The sequence below is a fragment of the Gymnogyps californianus genome, chromosome 19 (assembly GCF_018139145.2).
Source record: "Gymnogyps californianus isolate 813 chromosome 19, ASM1813914v2, whole genome shotgun sequence".
NCBI classification, from domain to species: Eukaryota; Metazoa; Chordata; class Aves; order Accipitriformes; family Cathartidae; genus Gymnogyps; species Gymnogyps californianus.
The window spans coordinates 3,344,961-3,369,451 of record NC_059489.1 but is presented as its reverse complement, the minus strand read 5'-3'; the positions used below and the strand labels follow the sequence as shown (position 1 = coordinate 3,369,451).

General features: G+C 38.5%; 1 protein-coding gene across 1 annotated transcript in view; it reads left to right on the top strand.

The window, feature by feature from the left end:
• Nucleotides 1–24,491, top strand: part of CEP112 (centrosomal protein 112) — a 174,881-nt gene that overhangs the window by 62,877 nt on the left and 87,513 nt on the right. Inside the window, exons 18-20 of the mRNA XM_050908422.1 lie at nt 3,274–3,409; nt 6,711–6,818; nt 18,968–19,150. Of these exons, the coding sequence (XP_050764379.1) occupies nt 3,274–3,409; nt 6,711–6,818; nt 18,968–19,150 (427 nt within the window). The remainder of the gene's footprint in view (nt 1–3,273; nt 3,410–6,710; nt 6,819–18,967; nt 19,151–24,491) is intronic.

Sequence of the window (24,491 nt, the reverse complement as noted above, 5' to 3'; positions counted from 1 at the left end):
TTTAGTTGTTACCTCTTGGAAGACATTTTACGAAGCAAGGAAAATATTTATGATTAAGCATGAAGAAGTAGTATGTAAGATGTTTATATTTTCCATTTATCAGTACATTTCAGAGTGCTACTTTCTGAAATTGCAATTCTGGACTTCATAGTCAACTTTCACTGAGATAGTTTGTGCTGTGTAAGATTGTTAATTCTGTTGCCATATCCTTTATACACTGAAACAAGAGGAATTTGCTGCTTTTTAAATTGGGGCCAAAGAGTAAATTCTCCCTATTTTTATATTCAAGCCGGCTCAGCTTTAAGGGATTTAAGTGATGTAATTGTATTGTATTCAGCCCCACAACTAGTCCAACTGAAAAAAATAATCTTCAAAGTGAATATTTTAGTGCTTCATGCAAGGCACATTGCTCAGTGTCTTGGGAAAAAAAAGTAAAGCTTTTCTTATATTTGTGAACCGTGGTCCATTGTTGTACATGTTTTCTAAGCTTCTGTACAAATCTTAACTGCACAAAAAGTAGAGAGAGCTAGCTCCCACATCCTTAAAAAATGAAGTTTTATTCCTGTTTATAATGAGATGTTGCATTTATTCATGGGATTAAGTCCTTAAAAGAAAGGAAGGTGCATAAAACCAGATTCCTAAAAGTTTACATCATAATATTTCAAAATAAAAATATATTCCTCAGGAAGAAGACGCATAAATTTGAAGGCTCACTAACAGCACAAGGACTGACATCTTGTCCTTTTACATTTAGGTTTGTTGCATTTCCACCTGACTGGGCCAAAAATGTGCTTCTGGTGTCTCTTGACACTTATCAGTGGGGATATGTTTGAATAAGCGTCGGTTTTTGGTTTTGTTTCCAGTGTGGAGTGGAAGTATTAGATGTATTTTGCGGGGAGGGAGGTTTGTTACCCAGTGCCCATAACTGAATTAAGGATCTTTGGGAGGAGAAGCTGAGGTTTTCCCCTCTCGGTGTTTCCTCCAAGGTAACACACGTGGGTAGTGCTCCGCTGGTGAACCGTGCTGCTGCCCGCTTCCCGTCTTCTCTTTCAGGGTGCTGAGCCGTACGTAGGGCTCAGCAGATAGTTCAGCCTCTTACATATTCTTTCCTGTGAACTGCTAGTAGATTTTGTTGTGGGAGAGGGGAACGACGTGCTCACCGTAATTCAGTATCAAACAGCTATTAACTTAAAAATTTCTATATTCAGCAGCTCCCTAGTACACGGGTTTCAGGGGGATAATTGAGCCAAATGCCTTTGCAGCTAGAGCCGATGCATAACTAACTCATCAGACAGTTCATATCATTTTTAGCTCTGGAGGCATCACTGGTGTGCCCATCCTGAGGAATGTCTGAGGATTTTTGTACTTGCAATTTTGATCTTTTGGATCCTTTGTAGTAGAAATTTAAATCCTTAAATGGTCTTTTTGCCAGTTGAATTTAGATGGGGGGAAAAAATGTTGATTTTGGTGGTGTTGGTTTTTTGCTCTGTAATTTTTGTTGTCCTGTAAATGAATGGAGAATATGGTAGCTTAGATTAATAAACAGATATGCTTCCCCCTCAAAGGAGTTTAGAAAATGGAATTGCTGAGGCAGTAGGAATAAAGCATATCTGTGTAGGGGTGATGGATGCTCTCTAGTAAATTTGAAGAAAATTTGCACACGGTCTTCGATGAACACAAAACCAAAACCCCTAAACAATTATCATCAAAAATGTGATACAGGATTTTGTTCTGTTTTGCTCCAGTTTCTGTTGGGTAAGAAAGGTATTTTCCTTTTTCTGTACTGAAAATAGCAGTCTCCTTATGTCTCAATTATTCCGTCAGCTGTGAGTAAGGTACCAAAATTAAATATTTTTTTAAAAATATGCATAATGAAAAAACTATAAAAGTAAACAGTAATACACTTACTCAGGGCTTGTGGCATTTCTTTGATCTCTTTGCTAATAGAATTACCCTGCTCTCCTACGCTGCAAACAGACGCTTTGTGAAGATGTAGGATTATGTTCTTTGTCCCATTGTCAAAGTCTGGTATGAAAACCACAGAAGAGGATGTGAATACTGTAACTTTGGGCTTGGCAGCTTCCTGACCTTTATAAAAGGCTCGCTCAGTGCTGTAATAGCTAGTTCAGTGCTGGCAAGGTGACAGACTAGATGAATTAGCTGGTCTTTTCCGTCTCTTATGTGTCAGATTCTTTGTTTTATATGGAAATAATTTCTGTCAAAATGGGAAATTTATCATGAGGTACTTCCTCTGCCTGTAAAATGAAAATGTCAACCACAGGTCTGTTTGAATGTGTCTTCTGTTACAAACCACTGGTGGAGCCAGCTTTGTCCATTGATACCACCATTGTGTTCCCCGGTGTTGTAACACAAAGTCAGGCAGCTCCGCTGACCTGCGATACCAGAAACGTGTAATAGAAAGTTAACAACGCTGCCTGATTGTCTTCTACGTGAGGAATCACATAAAAATTTCTTAAATATTTAGAAGTTATCAGATTTTTTTGTCTGTGATGTGTCAATATGGTGGATGTGTCTATTTTTTAGGTGTTTATATATGTGCATCTATGTACGTAACGTGTTATACATGCGTTACTATTGATATACTACGATGTCTTAAGAAACCCAAACCCATTTCTATATATGTATCGACTTTAATATGTCAGATAATATAGGCTGTTAATATGAAATATCTCTGCATAAAGATTTAACATCTGTCATTACTTTAAAGGCTGAATAGATATTACAGCATTATGGGTTTCTAGTAGATTAAGAAGGTACCATATGTCACGCATTACCCTGCTTTGCATTTTGATATATGTCAAGCAGTGAATAATCCTGCATCTTGTCTGAGCAAAGATGGCACTGGGATAATTTTTTTGCTTGTTTTTAATGGGAGAAGATGATCATGCTAAAAGGAATTAATTTAAATATTGGGGGGGCAATATACTTTTAAAGGTAAGATTAAAAAAAGGGGGTTATACGGCAGGTAGTAAACCATTCAAGTCAATGCAGACTTTGAAGATGGAGGTATAGTCATAAGCTATGAACGCCGTGTTTAGGCGTGCGAAATTCAATAAGAGAAAGCGAAAATAACTCTAGCCTTCTATTCCCTTCTTCAAAGTATTGCTAAGGGAAGTTTGGCAGAAGCTGGGACAGGAAATTGAAATCTGAATACTATTTTAAACTGATAGGGTTAAAGGCCTCTCTTTTACACTAGCACACTTGTTCTTTTATTTGATACTTGAACTCTGAAAATTTTCTGTGACTTTCTAGGGAGAAGGAGGAGCAGCTGACTCGGGTGACAGAGGTACAGAGGCTGCAGGCCCAGCAGGCAGATGCTGCCCTGGAGGAGTTTAAGCGGCAGGTGGAGCTGAACTCAGAAAAAGTCTATGCTGAAATGAAACAGCAGGTGAGAAGGTCACAATGCCAGCCTTTCTGAAACTCTGTCTCAGTAGGATAGCATATTCTGATCTTATAATGCCAGAAACATGCTTCACTTGAGAGTGCTACATCAAAATCTTTCACAATGTAGTGTCTTTGCTAGCAAGTCAAAAAGGGATGTTAGCAGTTGTTTCATCTTTCTAACAAAGCCAGAATTGTCATTGTTATAAAGAGATCTGCGGTTATGATACTGATTAGGGATTTTTCAGGAGTGAGAGTATAAAGTGTTAGTTTATACACCCCTATGGAACAACGTTTGTAATTTTCCGCTTAAATGCGTGTCTCTTCCTACTCTTTTCGGAACGACTCTGTCTTCCGCTAATGAGGTCTTGTAATCAGTTTGAGCCTAAACAGGGGCAGAGCCATTGTGGCTGCCGGCAGTCATGTGCAGAGGACAGAAAAATCCGTTTTTCTGTCCCTGAATATTAGTAGCAGGAATTTATGTAAAAAGATTTTAGTGTCTTAAATTCCTTATGAGGCAAACAATAGTTAAACCGTTGTCCCTGGGATTTTACAAATGCAGCACAATGAGTGAAATAAGGAACAAACGGCAGGTGATCGAAAGGAAGGGGAGAGAAGGGAGTATTTCCTTAACTTGCTCAGGTGGTTGAAATCTCTCTACATATTTCATCCTTGTAATTCTACCTGACCGTGTACTCAGTTTTCCAACCTCACCTATCACATCCAAGCCTTGCTGTTCACAGTAGGATGCTGCAATCTGATATTGTAATGGATTTCTAAGGATGCTGGCTGATAATGTAGCAAATTCTCTTTTTGTTGTTCTCGTGAAGTTTTGTTTTTTTTTTCTGAAAAATCTTCAACAAAAGTCAGAAATTAAGTAAGGCGTTGCTGATATTTTTAAGACCCATGCAGACAGCAAATAATAGAATTTGGAAATAAAAAAAAGCAAGAACAAACTTATAAAAGCAACATTTGTTCTGCCAGCTAGACCCATGAGGGCAATATGACAGATCTTACAATTTTAATCTGACATTTTCTGTGCTGTGAGACTCTCCTGCAACTTCTTCATGATGACTTAAAATAATACCTTCTTTCTGCTCCAAAAGGGATATAGTCTAATTCTAGAAAGACTAGTAATAGTTTCATTCACTTAAAAAAAACCAAAAACAAACAGCAAACAAAACCAATCCAAAACAAAAAAATGTGCAAAAGAATTTGAAAAACTTAAAGTCAATTGTCATTTAAAAATGACTGCAAATTTCTTTTAGAATATTGCTGTGTTCTGGGAAATTTTGAAAATAAATTTTGCTGTACTCCAAGAATCAGCCGTGGGTTTATTCTGTCCCTACTTGCATGCTAAAATACAGAAATAGAAAATGATATTGTATGATCGAGCAGTACTGTTCCACAGGAACCACGGTTCAAGGAAATACATCAAAGAAACACTACTGAAGCTGTCTTCATAGCTTTGTCCTTTCTCATTCTTCTGCACACACATACTCTTCAGACAAATCACCCATTAGATTGTAACATAATGGAAAATTCTATTTTTTGTGGTTAGGTGGAGTGTATTGCTTATAAAACAAAAACTGTAGTAGCTATAGCAATACTGTACTTTTAACTACACTAGAAATATTGGGCTTCTAAAACCATTTTTTGGTGTGTGGTAAAGTTAATTATGGAGATAAGTAGGATGGGGTCTGGCATTTTCAGTTCTTGTAATCAATATTTGATTCATTAGTTTGGCTCTGTGATGTTTTTTGCCATCTGCTTCTTATTTTGTCAGGCTGGTAATTATTAAGAGTCACCTGATGCCCACTGATGGGCGAGTGGTACATTTTTAACTGTAAGATCTGCATTTTTTTCTAATAGTAACTAGCAAAAAGAGAAACAATACGTAGACTATGTCATGGTACTTTAGATCTAGTGTTTCCTGGGTTTGGCAAATAATGATCAAGAGCCCTCATTGCACTTCTAGGAAATAAGTGACCTAACGAGTAAAGCACAAAAGCTAGTAGAGTTAAAGCATCTTTGCATATGTTTTTACTATTTCACTTTTTTAGAGAATGAAAATATTCTACCAAAAAAAAAGAGAAAATCCTTTAATAAATAACAAGATCTTTTATTTTTCTGTTTTTTATTGGGCTGAGTAAAATATGGCTATGAACATGCAACTTGAGTAAGTTTGGAGGCGGAAGAAATTATTCATACAATATTCATTGGAGTCCCTTTTCTTAATAGCAGATAGTAGCAGTGAGGTTCAAGAGCTGCTGGAAGGATAACTTGTTCCTCTCTATTCTATTTTTCCACTTTCTATCTGGCCAACTATTCCTAGTCCTGTATCTTCCTCTCTTGCTGCAGTATTTTCCAATAAAATGCTTTTCCCACTCTGAGTACTGCCTCTTCTCCTCTTTCCCTGGCTTAGAAGTGATGTCCAGGCCGCTTGGCAAAGCCATCTGTTGAAGACGGAGCACTCCCTCAGGCCAAACAGGATTTTGGCTTGTGGTTCAGGAATTCGTGCGTTTCTTCTTTCGGTACAGCAGATGGACTTGTGGCAGCGCTGCTCCTCCTGACAGCTACACCCATTTTCTCTCTTTTTTTTTTTTTTTAGGGAGATGGTTTATTCGCTGCTTGTGTTGGGACCTAGATCTAAAAGTAATTGATGAGTATGCGCTGCAGCGTAGTACTGTATATATATATATATTCCCCTGGAAACATGCCTGATGTACAGCTAACAGTTGTGCTTTTGATACAAAAGCCTTTGTTAATTGAGTTATGAAATTGCTTCCTTGATGCTGTGTGCTGGAATCTGTGGGACTCATTATTCATAGGCGATGACTATCTTCAGAGAACTTTACTTGCAGCCAAATAATTCTCTTTTAAGTTATTTTACTGATTTAATGTAAACTTACTTTAAATGTGTAGTTTGTGCACTGACTCACACATGATTTCCCTTGAATTTCCACAGGCAATATATTTGAGTGAAATATATTTGAGTCTTAAATACGTCTAGAAGAAATATTCACTTAATTTTGATGGGATGTTCACCACTGTTGAGTGAAAAACTGAGCCAATACTTTGTAATCAGGGAGTGGCACGGTATAGGTGATCACTGTATCCTTAAGTAACTAATAATCCTGTAGTGACTCAATATTCATTTTCACTACATACAAATAGTGTTATTATCATTCTCAGCAAGTTATATTCACCTCTTTGATGGTTTGCAAACAACTGTAGAAACGTCAGAATGTTTCAAGCTATGCCTTTTTAAAAAAAAAATTAAATATTCCCTTTCTTTTACCATGTAGATGGAAAAGGTTGAAGCAGATCTAAGCAGATCAAAATCGCTGCGGGAGAAGCAATCCAAAGAATTCTCCTGGCAATTGGAAGAGCTCAAGCAAAGATACGAGCAACAGGTCAGTCGGTTTGCTCCTTCGGGTGGAGGGAGGAGGGACATCTTTTCATGCAGATGTAGGTCAGTTGCTGTGGCAGGCTTAATCCTGTTCTCGCTGTGCGGTGCTGTTCTTTGTATAAAGACAAAATTTATAGGTATGCAGAGTTTATGCGATGGGGGATGGAAGGGGAAGAGTCTACATAGAAAATATTTTTGTTTCCTCTTTGCAATCCTTTGTACCTCTGACTCTTTCAAATTGTTTCCCAGGCTTACAGGTGGCAACACCTATTTTCATAAAGGCCAGATGACATTATTTAGTGCGTTATCTGTTTTTCTTCTTGTCAAGAAACAGCATTTTATTCTTTTTATCATTTTTAACATGGCAAGTGTTCATATGAATGCTTGTTTTGGCCCACTGATAGTGACTTTCTTTATTGTAATGTAATTTCAGGGTTGGGAAATAATCAGGAAACATTTGGGTGGAGACAAGAAACTTGAGTTCAGTAGTGTTGTGAAGTGTAAAGGGAAAAAACAGAAATAGAAGTAGACAAATTATTGCATGATATAGGCTTGAGAGCTATGCAGCTGAAACAGCCCATCAAACACTTGTGTTAGGTGGCACTTTGTCATGAAACTAAAGTGGCGTCTGTTTGGCAACACCTGTTAAAGGATTCAAAATCTTTTTTTGATTACTTTATAGCAATGATACGGTTAGTCCATAGCTTAAAGTTCTCTCATCAATGTTTTTGCGTGGATATAAGTTTACATTTCCACCAGGGAAATGCGGTTTCATTTCTGTTTATCTTCTGTGCTGGTAAGAGGATGAAATACTGCAGTTGGCTTGTGGTACCAGACCTGCTGTGGTCCGTCTGGAAGGGGCTTTTTCAAGTAATTAAGAAACAAGATCACTTTGGTAGGTGTTGAGAGAGACCTTTGCCTGTGCTTGGGAGGAACAATGGTGTGTTTTGTGCGTGGCGCTCTGAATAGAAGAGATTTTTTTGGTTCAGATCCAAGTATTTTCCTTATCCTCACTCAGAATTGTCAACATTACTAATTGGGTTGCCACCTGACAAAGGGTGAGAAGCTGTCCTGTGTAGTAGTGAGATACATCTACGCAGGCGTTTTGTTTAACTAGCTGATATTATTTGTGATTCTTGTGTTTAATGATTCAGAAATAGTCTGGGTTGCAGAGATATTGGGGGTTTTTGTTTCATGCTTGCGTTAAAGGTGAGGAAGTTTGACGTGTCAATTAAAGGACATACTGAAGGGAGGACGATGGGAAGCGTTGGGCTTAGCTGGGTGTTCGCCTTCAGGTGGAATTTTTTATGGAATGTTATGTTCACATCATTTTAGTGGTATGGTTGGTTCACTTTCTTTCTTTACGGTTCCCAGAATTTGTAGTGCATCTTTGAAGTCCGAAGTAAGCATTTATTCAAAGATTTTGTTCCCAGGTTTAGGAACATGATCTATAGAGATAAATACTAATCTGCAGTTCTTCAGCTGTTATGACATTCCTGTACCTACCTACAAATGGTAATTTTTTCTTTCAGTATACATGGTAAGAGCTACCAAGCCATAGATACAATCTTCTGCCAAATACTTGGCTGGTTTTTGCGCACTAAAGGCAAATGGTAATGCCTAGTAGTGTCATGGTTTGGTTCTCATTTGTTTTCTTGTATCATCATGCGTATTATATTCAGACCTTCTGGAGACTGGATCAAAAAACCACCAAAACCAAGAAATGAATGTGATAGTTAAAACTTTTTTGGTGAATCTTTTTACATTGGTATTCTGTAACAATGTTGATGTTGTGGTAAACATCAGCGAAAGCATTTTCCACTAAGAGGAGATGTTTACTGCTTCGCTTTTATTTTATTTTATTTAGGATAGCTACTTTTTACTGTAAGAAAGAACAGCTAGACTTTATGAAACATCACTGAAACCCAAGGAAAGGGTTTCAGCACTAAACAGCTAAACAATGAGGGCCTCAGAAGACTTTTCAGAGGAATCTTGTTTATGCCCTTTTTTAAAATTTATTTCTCTTCGTACTTCATTTGGAATGTTCTTTGAAAGCTTGCGAACATGAAAAATATGTGACCCTTCCTGCAGATTGCAGTGGGTTATCACTGGAAACGACGTTCTCTGTATTGTCATTTCTGCAGTACAAAGCTCCTTCAGCCCAGCCACAGAGCGGTATGAGCTCAGTTCTTCCACTCTTAAAATTTCCTTTCAGTAGTTCCAACTTCTGTTTCTCTGTATTACTCTCTATTTATGCTTCAGAACTTCTAAACCATTTTTAAAGCAGACTTTACCTTGCCTTGTTTTACTGCATATTTCTTTGGTTGTTACTTGGGGAGGAACAGACTGATTTAAACTGTTTAAATAGAGCAGTAAATTAGAATTGGTGGTGCATTTCAGCAGGGCTGTAGCAGACTTGCAGTGAAGTAGACACCCAAGCAAAAAACCAGATACTTTAGTTACCTGAGAAATGTAATAATTGCTTTGAGATGTTCTGCCTCAAGTGTCTGAATCTAATTGTCAAATGGAATTTATACACAAAGGGCAGGAAAATTGACCTTCAGATGTATTTTGCGTAGGTTGGCATGGTGAGTGGCAGAGGTAGCACTGACAGCATACTGGACAATTCAGTTGCCGTAAATTTAATCAAGTTGGTAATGAAGAACCAGATGAACTGATGTGTTATCCAATTCTTCAATCTGAGAAACATCTTGGAAGCATAGGAACTTGAGAGCTGTGGTTTTACCTCTCTGCTTTATGTGAATGGTTGCCTGTGCTTTACAGAACTCTCCTTGAATATTGATTTCAAAGAGATTACTGGTGTGAACATGGACTGTTGGTTGTGGGGCTGAAAGATTACTCTGCCTGCAGATTAGACATACTGATATATATTGATATTTATCTGATATTTATATCAATAAATAACCTGATATATATTGATTTTTTTTTTATTATTTTCCTTGAAAAAGAATTAGGAAAAAACCATACAAAACCATGGCAGTTCATATTTTGTTAACTTTTCAAATGCATTGGAATCCATTAATAAAGCAAAGAAGAAATTTTGGATCTTGCAGTATTTGGTTTCAGCTGTCACGTGTCCCTCCTGGTTCCAGCTTCATCTGATTCAGTGCCACTTTCTTTTGAAGTATCCACTGAGAACACTGTTAGAGAGAAACTGGTGGCTTTTTTTTCTTTAAATATACTTTAGCTCAACTTTGTTCTACTTGCAGCTGTTAGATTTGAAAGTATATTTTGAAGAAAAAAATAACTCCAGCAGCACCACAGTTCCTATCTGCTGGGAGCAGCTGCTTTCGGCACTTCAAAGCCGGTGGACACCACAGCGAAGGCCTCAGCCTTTCCTGCCTTTGAAATGGTTGCAGTATCTATAGTCGGGCTTTATGGCACCATCAGCACAGGAAAAAAGGTTGTTTGGTTTTTTGCACCCCCTCCCTTTTTTTTCTTTTTTCTTTTTTTTTTTTTTCCCTACTTTCTAATTATATCCTCAGTTTAGCTGGAAATACCTGGGAAGTGCTTCTGCTGAAATCATTTTCCGCAAGCCCAAATGTTTGAAAGAGCATGTGCCCAAACTTTTCAGTAATGGATTTTAGGCAGGCAAACTCGACAGAAAAGTTAATGAATTTGCTTTTCTTCCCATATCCATGTCAGTTGGGCACTTTCTGACAGCACGTCTCTCTGGGTGAGCTGTGGTGCCACGGCAGAGCGCTCGTGGTGGAACAGGGCTTCACGCAGGGACGTTTCGCAGCAGGGTCAAGTACGGACTCACCTTCCTTTCAAGCAGATGTTCGTAAATTGTCATGAATTGAACACTTTCAATGAACTTTTGGAGATCTTAATGTTTAAATGGCATTAGCTTGTCCTTTTTAAAAAAAAAACAACCCAAACAACAATAGATCATTGATCACTGTTAGACCCTGTTTTTGCTATAAATAGTTGCTGAAGTGCTATGACTGAGTGAGTGTGATAAAACTGAGATGCAAGATTAGTAAGAGAGCCAAAGTCTATGAAATTTCATTTTCCTAGCAGGGAGAACGCACTATGAAAAAGCTGATGAATTATTGTAATAGCAGGATGGTATTACTTGCTGAGTTATGGACATACTTTCTGAGATTACATGCCAACCTGAATGTATAAATAAGCCTTTTGTTTTGGTTCATCTTTTCTTTAATAGTGTTTATTCCATTTTAAAATAATAATTATTCATGCTTCCATAGCAAAGTGGAAAGCTATTACGTGATAGCTGAAGAATCTCCCCGTATCTCAGGAAATCCTTTCTTGTGACATTTATTGTTGGGTTCTGACTTCTGTAAAACTCGTGAAGGAATAATTAGAGTTGTCGTCTTGTCCTGTTTAGCCAAATAGGAAAGAAACAGGACACCTTCAGAAATGTTTTACTGGGTATTTAACACAATCACTTTTAAATTATGTTAAAGATGAGAGAAGTAGTCTACGCTTTTAAGTCTGGAGCAAGACAAAGGTGTGGTTGAGCTTAAATATGCCTTTTATATTAAAGAAAGAGAGGTAAAGAAGTGCAGAATCAGCTGGTTAAAAGGGAAAAAAGCATGGCTGTAATCTTACCTGCCAGCAGCAAGGACAGGTATCCAAGGTAGTGTTGGGAAATTGTTCTTATTTTAGCTGTGTGCTGGAGCGGAGGAAAATGTTATTAGGAGGAGAGGAAGAATATTCTTTAGATCTTTCTGTATGTCTTTTCTTTTCTCGCTTTCTAGTGAGGTTAATTTAAAGAAAAGAGTGAGGTTATCGCAGGTAAAATATGAATTTTGTAATCACAACCATTGTTTTTATACAGAAGTGTACAGATTTAAAAACGAACATCTTATTCAGTGCTAGCTTAATGTTAAGGTTCCAAGCACAATCTTATGCTCAATTGCTTAAAAATATTCTAAAGTGTTATTTAGATTAACATTCAATGGTTGGACATCTCCCCTGATAATTTTTAAGCGTTTAACTTTGTGCCAAGAGATTTCACCAGCGTTTGGGTTATCAAGGCTGAGATGATGTTGTTTTGCTTTTGCTTAAAATTTTGGCGATAATTCCTTGAAATGCTGGAAGTAGGGTATTTTTGACCGGGGTGTGTTTTTATCTGAAGGTAGGGTATTTTTGACCTGGGTGTGTTTTTTATTTTTCCCTTGAAGGTCTATTCAAGTGTATTTAGATAATAAACGTTGCTTAATTCAGATGTTCAAGAGTTCAGCAGCTAAATGTTCTGAAGAGTCTCACTGAGAATTTCCATGTCCTCTCTGGGAAACGGAGCCAGAACAGTTTGTGTATAAAAGAGTGGTGTAAAGGCTGTGACCTCGTGAGAGAGAGGCGAAAATACAGCCTAGGTAAGGAATAGAGTAAAAAGTGGAGATTAAGCAGTAAACCAAGAAACTGCTGTGACTTGGGGATGGGACTTGGAAAGGAAGCTCCTCAGGGAAAACAAGTACTGTCTGTGAAAAGAATTTGTGAGTGTCTGTGAAAAGCCCGTGCAATGGAGTCTAGAGCTATTTAGGCTGAGAAATGTCATTTAGTCCCATGGATCGGGAGCACTGGAGAGGCAAGTCCTGCAGAAGGGGTCGGTTGGAGGGGTGGCATGGGCTGAAGGGTCCATTGAGCATGAGTTGGCTCTCCTGGAGCCAGCGTTCCTTATTACCTCCTGCTTTAACCGTGGCCGCTCTGCCTTTCTAAGGTAGGAAGCAGGGAGGATAGATGCTGCTTCTACATTGGATGCATTGAATTTACAGTCCTGTCGTGTTTATTTGGCATATTACTTTTAGCTCAATTGATCTTCCAGCTGGTGGTCTTGTCTTCAGAACTACCACAAACATCATCAGTCCTATCACGAGGGACAATCACTGTATGTGCACCTTAAACTCTGACTCCAGTGTCATGCTCAAGCCTTCAGAGACATTCAGCTGGACACACTAATAGAGATAACAAGCTTAACATTCAGCTTGCTTTGTCCCCATACCTTTTCTCAGTTAAGAGTTCCTGCCACCGCACTTATGTCCTAGCTTTTCTCCTGGCCACGTTCCTCGTTTTCTGTTTCTTCTAGCTTCTTTTTGACCGCTCTGTTACCCACTCGAGTGAAGAAAACATTTGCAAAGACGTGCTTGAAATACAGTATTCCTCAGACAGACCAATGTTCCAGGCATTTCTTAGCTGTACTTTAAACAGTCCAGTTATAGTCGGAGATTCACCATCCATTTTTAGTATGCTGGGTTATAAGGACACAGTCTTTGTAAAAAGCTTTGTTCCTCTCCTCTTTGTCTATAGTCTAAGATAATTGAAATACAGTCTGTTCTTGCATGGAGGCCAAATGAGCACGTTAGCAGGGGCTCTAAATTTTTCATGTCATCAGCAACAAGCTGCATAAATTTCATTTCATAAATTAATCTAGGATGCATAAATGTTTCCTTTGAACCAGTCCTAACGCACAGATGAATGCCATTTGCGCAGAATATCTGAGGAATAGTTTCTTCAATCAACAACATCAACTTTTCACTTTATGATATAGCTAAAACTCACAAATGGGAAAAGGATATGAATTTGACCTCCAAATAGGGTGGGTGGAAATCTTCTCGCTGTACCATCGCTGTTTACAGAATTGTTAACCAGACAGATGGGTATTTACACTGTCTCCTTCAGGCATCTAACTTGTGTGTGATTCAGAGTTAAAAGCCTGAGCTCCCTGTATAGTCAACAGAATCAACTTTGCGGGGAGGAGGGAGAGGGGAGACGATTCCAGGAACATAAATTTGTGCCCGCAGTAAATAGCAAGTCAGGCTGCGAACGCCTCTGAAGTCGGTTCTCAGTGTTCAAAGAAGGTCCTTGGATAAACTCTGAATCCCTAAACAAAGACTATGTACAGTAGATTCTGTACCAGAGCCTGCTACAAACAGGCATTTGCAGTGACTCAATGTATATTAGTTTGAAAGAAATATTTTTGTTTGCAGACCACGTTGGCTTTACTGGAGCAGGTGGGCTGGGGAGGGGAGTGGGACCTCCTGACGTTCATCACAGTGCTCGGTGTGATTTAACCACAGGGATACAACTTCATTGCCAGTATGTTGGTGATTTAAAAACAAATTTACTCATGGCAGGAGGATTGGGAAGATAGGAGGATTGAGGTGAGCTTTGTGCTGCCCATACTTTACAAATATTAAAACTCTGGAAGGCCTTTGTAAGTAAAAATTTACAGATCAGGCATAGCGTTTGATATACGTAATGCGACCGCTCAGGTATATTGTTGTAGCAGGGAGGGTAAATCAAACTGCAGTTTGGCTAATAGACCAGCTTGTCTCTTTTAGAGACTTTCTTGCAATTCTTAGTTTGTAGTTGAAATACAGTTATTAGTGGTTGATTATAAGGTGAAGTATAACAGGAAACACAGTCATACCAATTAAATTATTGCGGCCTGCAGTGAAATAGAAAGTAAAATGCATTCGCTATGCATGTACATTACCCTATATGTATTTGCTACTGTGGTTGTAATATGTGATTCTGGGCTGATGTATTTTTTCGTTGTCCTATTTGCCCTTGGCTCATTACAGCCCTTTTATCTTGGGAGTACTTTGTGTTCTAAATTATAGCAAAATCTCAAAAAAATGTGTACTTTTAAAATCCATTTAATTTATCTGTTGCAAAGTAGTTCTGGTGTGCTCCCTTGCCTTGCAGTGAAGATTCCTCTTTTCTGCCCAAAGTTATGCTAAGCCAGAGCCCAGCACGATTAATACTCGATCCTCCAGCCTGTTATATCAGATTACTTTTAGAAGCAGTGTATTTGCAGAGATGGGTAATCCCCATATCCTCATGAAACACACGCGTTTATTTATAAGCTTAGGAGACAGAAAACGCTAGATTTTACCAGAGTTGTAATTTGGGGGTAGATCATGGGTTGTATGCTCTGCTGGGCAGAGGTTAGGGCTGGGTTTGAGCAGAGCAATGATAATGAAGACACCTGATTTACAGACACTCTTAAATGCTTATAAGGTAGAATTGCTGAAAAATACGTGTGCTATATGCATGCTGTATGAGCGAGTTTAGTTCAGTTCTTTGCCATGATGTGTAACTCATTGGTGGCTTCTCCAGCCCTCAGAAGTTCACTCATGCCAAAATAGCGCTAATAAAATCATCCTGCTGTGCAAAACTATATTTTATATAGGTGTTACTTACAATATTTCTGGAATTGTGGACATAAATTTACATGAATTTTCATACTTTGGTGTCAAACATTTATTGTAGCAGCTACATTTTTCAGAGAGGTAGTGAGCTAACTAATTTCCTTTCCCTCCTTTGGGGACTATAAAAAGAATTTCAAAGGCATACTTGTTCTTGAGAACAAGTCGAAATTGTTCTAAAATTGAAAAGCCTAAACTTAGTGTGTGATGTAAAAGCAAAAACTGGATAGTAGAAGGTCTTGTCTATATTAGGGACTTTAAAAAGATATTTGCTGACGTTGATCGTATTACAAGTATTTGGCTTCTGAAAATATCTTCTGCAATCAGTAGGCTATTTACTGTAGATCTTTGTTCTTCAGAGGTACAAACTGAACCAGCGCTAACAGCAGCATGATTTCACTTTAGGTCTTTATTGGATTGTCTCTTGTTTCAGCAGGTTGTTCTAAAGCACCTCCACGTTTGGGTGCTGTTAAGTCTGCCGGCGTTGGAAGGCCATCGTTCATCAGCAGCTGTGGTTGTCGGTGTCCTGCGTAGGGTGGGCATGATCTACATTGCCAGATTTGTTTGGCAGTCTGTGCGTATGTGCATATTTACGCTAGTGAATAGCAAAAGATGGTCACAGTTCTTGGATTAATCTTTTTTAGCCTTTTGTTAACAATTTTGTCTTCTTTTTTCAATTATTTTCTCTGCAAGACTAAGGAAATATTGTTAAATTTCAGGTGAAAGCAGAGATTTAAAAATAAGCGGTGCAATTCTGGTGATGGCTTAGTAAATCAGGTGTTGGCTATTGCCTTGAATATGGTTCTATCAGACTGGTGCGGAAAGAATTAAAAAACGAAGGACTCAGGACAGAGGGGATAATAAATTTAGAATACTTGTGTTACTTGATAATAATAGTATTTCACAGTACAGAACAGCTATATGGCGTCAGACAGTCCTGCTTGTTTTAGTGTCCAGGCCATGGCTGGAGACAGGAACAGATGTGCAGAGAAGAGAATAAGAGAATCTCATCTTTGGGAGGGCAAAATGAGGAAACATCTAAGCCACAATGAATACGATCTGATTATGATAATAAGGCGCACACTATTATTTAATGAATGTATCTTTTCAGCGTCGCCCCTAATTCCCATTGTGAGTGTCGTGTTGCTTGTCTGTCTGAAATGTATAGCACCTAAAACTGTCTGTCTTCTAGACACTTATATGCTGGATTTGAGCGGACATTTTAATGTAATCTGATGAAGTGCTAAGCATCTAGGGGTAGGTGTAGAAAGATGTCAACACGATACAATTTTTAAAGGAGGTGGTTTTGTTATATCATTCATAAAGGCGCTCTCTACCTCAAAGAGGAGACAGAATTCATACTGATTTATGAAGAATTAATATAGTTTTCATGCAGCTTCCTGTGATGAAGATGTCCTGTTGTTGCTCAAAAACAGCGTGGGTGTTTTTTTCCTTTTGTTGGTATACACTGTTTTTTTCCCCTTTAAAAAAACCCCAACAACAATACAAGAATGAGAGAGGGAGGAGTGGAAGAGAAACCGTAGTGCTTGGCAGCAGTTCTGAGGAGAACAGGAGGTTCAGTGAGTGTTCACCAGTGCAGTGAAATGGCTACTCCAGTCACTTCATGTTATTTGTACAGGAAAGCACGTTTTGTTGGTTACAAATGTGGGATACTTGTTAACATTCATTAGGGAAGATGGGTTTTCTAGGTCTTTGAACTTGAGGGAAGAAAATGCTCTCGACCCCATCCTTTCTCTCCTCTCCTGTCTCTCCAGCTCTGCTCCCTGCCAGAAATCTCTAAAAAGCAAAACAAAAACATCATGGGGAATACTTTGCCTTAAGTGGTGAGGTTTTTTATTTCGACAAATTTGCCTTTTGTAAAACACCTCCCCTCACGCTGCCGTCCTTTCTCTTCCCACGTAGCAGACTGGGGGGACGCCCGTCCTGCATACAGAAGGACCGGTCCCTTTTAGCTCTTTCCACCTCTTAAATTCAAAAAAACGTTGTGTCTATAATATAAATGCTGTAAGTGAAGAGATTACTAAATAAAACTGTAATTACTTTGGTTGGGTACGGTGGTGACGTACACGTATATCGTGTAATTGGTTGAAGAAGCAGGATCTGTCCCTTGCCCCCTTTGGGCACGCATTCCCTGCCTGCTGCCGTTTCTTGTCTTCAGTTAAAAAAGTGAAAACCTAAATAATTGAAGTTCCCCACAAGAAACTGTTTTACACCAGACCTTACATGGCACAACCAGCAAAAATCCAGTAATTAAGAAAGGAAAATGTTTGAATAAAAAGCCCTCTCTTGTTGACACGATTTCTTTTTAATCAGGTCTGATTTATGAAAAACCGCTAAACATTTTTTCCCATAACTCAGGCAACGCCTTTACAACTATTTTAGGGAGCAAGAATTCTTTTCTTTAGGCATGCTAAGGACACTGCTAGCGTCTGAAAAGAAACCAGTTTTGTACACAAACTTTGGGCAAAAACCTGACTTAAAGAACTTTGTGTAAGGATCCCAGGCCCAGTACAGATAATGTATGCCTCCTGGGAGGTTAACTCCTTCAGAGACTTCAGGCGACTGTTAATAAGCTCTTTAGTATTATTAAATAATGTAGATATGTTAAACCGTAGAATATTGCATCTGTTCTACTTGCTCCGTTTTCGGAAGGATGCTCCTGGCTGCAGCATGGGTGACATATTCTACTTTTAAACTCGGAATATGCTGATCCGTAGTTGGAGAAAATGCTTTTTTCTTTTTACTTCACCTCAAATTTTAAACCCGAAAGCCACGCAAACAGCTAATATTATTCCAGAATTGAATGCTACAGCTTTAAGATAAGGTGCCGGGGTGCTCTGGGCGCACACGCAGCCGGCTCCTCCCGTTGGCTTTTTTTTTTTTTTTTTTTTCTCACGCTGAAAATAACCCACCATATTCATGTTAAGGGCACTTTTTATTTTTTTTTTATTTTTTTTTTTTTTTCCCTCCCCCTCCCCCCCCCCCCTCCGAAATCCACCAAAACTGAAGAAAAATCCAAGTGACTGTTCTTAGCAGCTGTGTGGCCCGGAGTTCAGTGGGGAAGCGGCTTCCTGCCGTCCCTATTCATCACCTGCTTCAAAGGCAGCCTGCCTGCTCCAGTGTGCAGGCCAGGTAGGGTGCCATTGTGCGCAGGCGGGGAGGATTAGTATCAAAGCTGCGGCAACCAGGCCCTTGGTCTCGGGCTGCCATTCAGTCTAGCGGGGAGAGGCTAAGACTGGCCAAGGTCACAGCATCCAGTGTGGTGCGGACTGGGAAAGGATCCTGAGAATAGAGGGCTTCTTATGAAATCATGGTGCAAGCTTGCAGCACAGCAGGTGCCCTTCTGGAACACATACATCTGTTTATGTTGGGATAGCGTAGCTGACAACGGGATAATAGAGCTTTGTTTTTTATAATTTTCTTTCTTTTTTTTATAAAAAAAAAAAAAGGCAACTGTATATACGACAGCGTTGAGGAATATTGAAGGAAGAGCTTTTGCTTTGCAAATCATAAAGAAATCTTTAAAAGATTTAATTGCTGGGGTGGGGGGGTTGTGTGTGTATACTTAAGCGAAGGGGAGAGCAGGCTGCCTATTAACCATTTAGGATCCTCAGCCCTGCTGATGAGCAGCAGCAGGATGCGGGGGACCGTACACAGAATGCGACAATGCAATTTTTTTTTTTTTGGTACGTTCCGACATTTGTACCAACAAATTGGTTAAGGATGCGCTGGATTTGCTCGGTTGTCTCCATTGTTGGAATTGTCTGGAGGAATTCTGTCACGCTAACGGTGGCTTTTTAAAAGGTGAGGTAATAGTGACGTAAAAATAAAATTGCCAACTTGATGAAATTAAGGGGAAAATTAAGCTGTAGACGAGTTGTCATGACGACAAGGATGTTCTATTGATGAACTGTACTCCTCACTGTCCAATCAGATAGTGGAGCTGAAGCTGGAGCATGAACAGGAGAAGACGCACCTATTCCAGCAGCACAACGCAGAGAAGGACTGCCTGGTCCGAGACCATGAACGGGAAATCGAGAAACTGGAAAAACAGCTTCGCGCTGCCATGGCAGAGCACGAGAGTAAAACTCAAGAATGCAGGAAACGAGACGGCCAGGTAATGATCAATAATGTTTGAAAGGCGTACGCTTATTAGAAAATGCTAATAATTAGTGTTTCCTGTTTGCCAGCATTGTTGGGATGCACGCTGTGTGAGCATTTGCGAAACTGGCACATAAACGTGATTTCGTTTTTCTTTTTTCTTTTTTTTTTCCGCTTTCCCCCCTCCCTTCCCACTGCTGAATAGGGCTTTAACTGCAAAAACCACAGGTAGCCAGATTAAAAATCCCATGGTGCGCTATAACTCGGCCTATTTATAATCTTGTCTCATTTTCTTTCATGATGGATTTGTTTAAGAAAAAAAGGTATCTGTTCTTCTCCCCCCCCAGCCCTCACACTCACCCCTCCTTTTCTCCTTCCTGGGCAAATCCATATGAATTATATCTGCTTCATTCGTATGCTTTTTTTTGTTTTAAATCTCTGCAGGTAACCCACAAATGGCTTTATTTCATTTTGTTCATGTCTTTTTGTTTCAGTTTTGTATTCTAGATTTGCATTGTGTGTTTGGCTACGTATGTCAGATATTTGATAAGATGATGTGGGTTTGGGATTGCTTACCATCACGTTTATTTTCCTACACACACACGCACCCCTCCCATCCTCCTTCTCTGTGGTCACTGTTGGAAGCCATTTGGCAGAATAACCCCCAGCTGGGGTAGCATTTGACTCTTCAAACTTCTGGATGAAATGCACACTGTCAGCATGGAAAATGATCTTTATGAGTTTTCAGTTCAAAAAACATCTTATTGCATTTTTTCAATATCTTTTGTAAGGATGGCATGGTATATTTTCCTAAGAGCCTGTATTAAAAAGGCCTGCAATGGCAATATTTAAAAAATGAAGGTGATTTTGTAGCTTAAGGAGTATTCAGAAAACAATCTTTACTAATCAGCATTAGAATTACTTATTATGCATGGATTATTTTATACCAAAACTGGACATTTTGGTAAGGCATCTTTAACGACATATGTTTTCCGCGCACCACCGCCTTCCCTATGAGATGTAAGACTCTGACATTGAGGCATTTTCACTTTACTTCCCTGTAGACTAGTAGGCTGTGTCTTTTACTGGCAACTATAATGTAGCTAAGTGAAACTGAATATTTAATTTTTAAATTAGTTCGCGTTTGTTCGGTTTTTTTTTACCTTTGGATGGCTCAGCCTCTATCGAAATCTGGCTTAAGTAAGTCTATTGGAAAACAAACGGCTTGTTAGGGGAGGATGAGGGATATATTGCAGAGCCAGGACTTATTCCTCCGTTTCCACCATTATGGTTTTCCAAGGAAAACGAGAGATACTTTTGTGAGAATGCTTGGGAAGAGGATATTCAAGTGACTTCTGAAAAATTAAACCTTGCCCTTTATTCTCACTTTATTGTAAAGAGTGAACAAAGACTTAAATTGTTAAAGGGATTGGATTTATCGTTGCATTTTTTTCTTTGGCCCAAGATAGATGCATCTTAACTATATAGCTATGTAAGTGCCTTTTCAAAGTTGTGTCATCCTCTCACCTGCATTCCTGATGTTGTGTTTGCGTACAGAGGCAGAGCTGTAGCCCTCAGGTTAAAAACAGTTTTAGAATTATATAGAATTATTCTGTCTACATGCCCGCATTCATTACAATTAGTGTATTGCTCTGTATAACACTGAATACAAAGGTAAAGGGACTATGTTAAGCAAATTCAGAGAATCTGGGAGGTGTCTTGTAAGTATATCTCTCTTTCATTCTGTCGTGGGTCATTTCTGGCAAAGATTGGAGCCCAAAGTTTGGTTGTGCTTTCTCTTTGCAATGGGATATATAATGCTACTACAGGTGCTATGTAGAAAGCTGGAAATTATCGCAGCTATTAGGAAAATCTGAACAGTCTGAATAGCAAAAACTTTGGCCTTTTTACAGGGCTTTTCTTTGTAGTTTGAATATCCCTGTACAGTCACTTGAACATTGCTGCCATGAGAATGACATGTAAATCAGGGAAGAAAATGCGGTTGCCTTTGACTAGAAGAGCTGATGTTTATTTAAATTCTGGTAAGAATCTATCAGCTTTCAAGGACGCATATTTTTTCCATTTTGGAAAAGAAGTTGTTCTTCGTTCCTTCCTCTGGTCTTTGTATTAGAATTTGCTTTTGTCTTTGCAGCGAGTTCAACAGACAATACTGGTGTTTCTTACGGAATTACGGCACGTATTTTTAATAAATTTTTTTAATCTTTGCATATGTTTACTAAAATGCGTGTTTTGGACATCTAACATGACTAACGGCCAACGTCCTTTATGCAACATTTGGCAGTCTCTTAACAAAGATATCACAGTGATTTAATGAGTTTATGTACACATAGCTTTTTAAAAACGTGTTAAATTTGAACCGTGTTTGACAGCAATAATTTTTAGGACTGCTTTATATTACAGTGAAGGTGCGATGAAACAAGAGAAGAGGCCATTTTGCTTCACTAAATGAAAAGTAGATTTGCTGGGTTTTTCAAAAAATTTAAATAATAATTAGTGTTAATCACATACGAGTAGCTTGGTTTGAAGGACCTATCTGTTCAATGTTTGGTGAATGATGTGAAAGCACTGTTGTTAAAGGTATTCGCTGTTATTCTTTCTTAAAATATTTTCCATATGAAAGAGTAGCGAATGTTTAAAATACATATTTCTTACTATATTACTAAAGACAGCTATGACCGAGTATTGCAGAACAATTTATTATACTGTTACTGAAAAGATTAATTTATTTTTTTATTGCATATCCAAGGTCTCTACTTTCACATAGGTCTTCAGATACTGTGAAAGATAGTATACAAAACGGTTAGATTTTATTCAAATATTAATACATTTATTAATGCTTTAATCAGAACTAAAGTATAAAAATTAAGATTTCAGTGCATTGCCAGATTTTAATTAAATATAAAATAATGTTACTGCTTCTTTGAAATATAATATAGTTTCAGGAAAGGAACTTGATTTAAGTGGATCACCTTTTGTATTGCTGATGAATTTCTGGATAACAATTGCATACCACTTTAGCTCTTGGACTTACCCATTTCTAGGAGGCTTGCTTTGATTTTTTTCACCTAGGGTTGTAATGCTTGGGGAGGAGTAAATTGACTTGTAGGTCAATAAAAGTCAAAGCAGTACAAAGGCTTTTATACCATGCTGTGTTCTTGTAGTCTTTTAAATCCTATACGTTTTCTATGAACTGCCATAATATTGTTATTCGTTAAACAGTAACTAATAATACAGGTTGGTTTTTTGTTTTTTTGTTTTTTTTTTTTAAAGGGTAGGTTTGAATCACTACTTCTATTTAATTTAGATTTTTTTTGTATTATCTGGATTTTCTTTAAGAGCATTTTTAAGCTACAGTTTGGTTGGTCATTCATTCCCCACCTCCCTAAATAATTTTAGTTTATACATTAGTTCACAAACCAGGGAACTTCTTGGATGATAGAGATCTTCATTTTGTTTTAATAAAAACAGCCATGCAACTGAATTGGCGATTTTCTGAAGCAAGACTTGGGATTACAGAGAATAATACATCTAGTCTGCTTCTGCGAAATAAGATAGCAAAGTTAGGAAATTTTAATAACCGCCGCCCGATGGGCTGCGGTGGCTATGGTGCCAGTTGTGCCCTTATATTTTCCCTTTATCCTGCGAATGTCATTCTCTCCCCAGCATCTGACACGTGCCCTCAACCAGCTCGAAGATTTTCATGTTCCAGCTGCTGTACAGAGCTGGATCATTTTCGTGCTTGTTCTTTGCCCGTTGACCTTCGGGCAAGAAGAAGGAAAAAAAACTCTACCCCTGTAACTTCAAATATAGCGCTTTGCTCTAAAGCGAGAGGGGAAAAAGTTTCCATGAGGAAACTGAATTCTCTTTCCAGGTTCTGTTATGAGATAATTGGCAAGTCCACCGTTTTCGTCCATTCGTAATTGGGTCAAGAGTAGCTCAAACGCTGAGGCACGTTTTGCCAGTATTTGTCACTGGTGTCACGGTATTTAATTTTAACATACAATGTTTATGCTCTCAAAAATGAGGCTGCTTTAAGAGAAGATCACTGGTGTCTGGGGGTGTCTTAGGGCTCTCGATAAACCATTATTGCTTGGGAAAGGAAAACCTCGAGCGGTTCTGAAGTCATGCTAACACACACATTGAGAATGGAGGTTGTTACAAAAAAAAGAGCAGGCTGGAGGTGGTGAGAAGAGTTAAGAAGGTATTTTCCCGTGGCCGAAGTATCCGTTTCCTTTTTCCTCTCTTGCTTTTTGCACTTCCCGTAATCCCCTTGGCGTTTAACATCCCGGTTTGCTTTACCTTCTCAGAAATCAGCGGCTCCTTCCCTGGTGCCCGATGTATAGGGCATCCTTTCACTTCTTTTCTGGCTTTTCCTCTTTGAACATTTGCTTCTTTGCACTTGTAAAAAGTCATCTTTCTGCAACTGTTGCTTTGCACCTGGTTTTGTCTGAATTAATTCCGAGCTGTTTGAGCCTGTTGAGTTAACAATAAAAAAAAAAACCCAGTAATGATCATTATTTTCATTCCAGCAATGATTGTTATTTTCATTTCAGCAAATCCTTGGTATGTGTTTATGCTTCTGTGTAGATAATTACTGTATCAACAAAGTGGGGGGAACAGAAGAGATTTATCTTGCCTCCATATATGTAGTCAGTCTAAAGTGGTACTGTGCTGATATGTTTGTCAGATGGAGAGCTTTATCAACTATTGACAAGAGAAAATACACAAAAAATTAATACAAATATTATATACTTGTTTAATGATAACTAAATACCCCAACACATGCACAATTTCTGTCTGTGTGTAAATATTGCTGTAGCAGTAACTTTTCAGTACGATACTAATACAGAAGGATTTGGGGAGCATTTGTTTCAAAATAGCAGACTTTCTTAAACTTTGGTCTGAAAGAAGCTGTTGTTACCGTACAGATAAATCACTGATCAACTCTTCTGCTTCATCTAATTGTTCTAGTATCTCCAAACACCAGTTTCCACAGGGTTATTCTTCTAGTATCAGGGGAAGCAGTTTGCTCGATCGTGTCTGGAGGGTACAGATAGATGTAGCCTGTGAAACATTCAGATGTTGATGGTGCTACTGAAGTCACTTCTGTATACAATTTTGAGTAAATAAATTCTATGACTCTCTTTCTTCTTTGACTTCTTTTTCTTTTCTTAATAGAGGATGTATTTGGCATGAGAAGAAATGCATTGTTTACTATGCAGGCTTTCTCTGCAGACAATCTAAATCATGGAGTTGCAATCTAAATATTTGTTTGTTATATTTTACTTGGAGAGTAGCTATTGGGCTGACAGTCAGACTTCTGTAGACAGACAGCA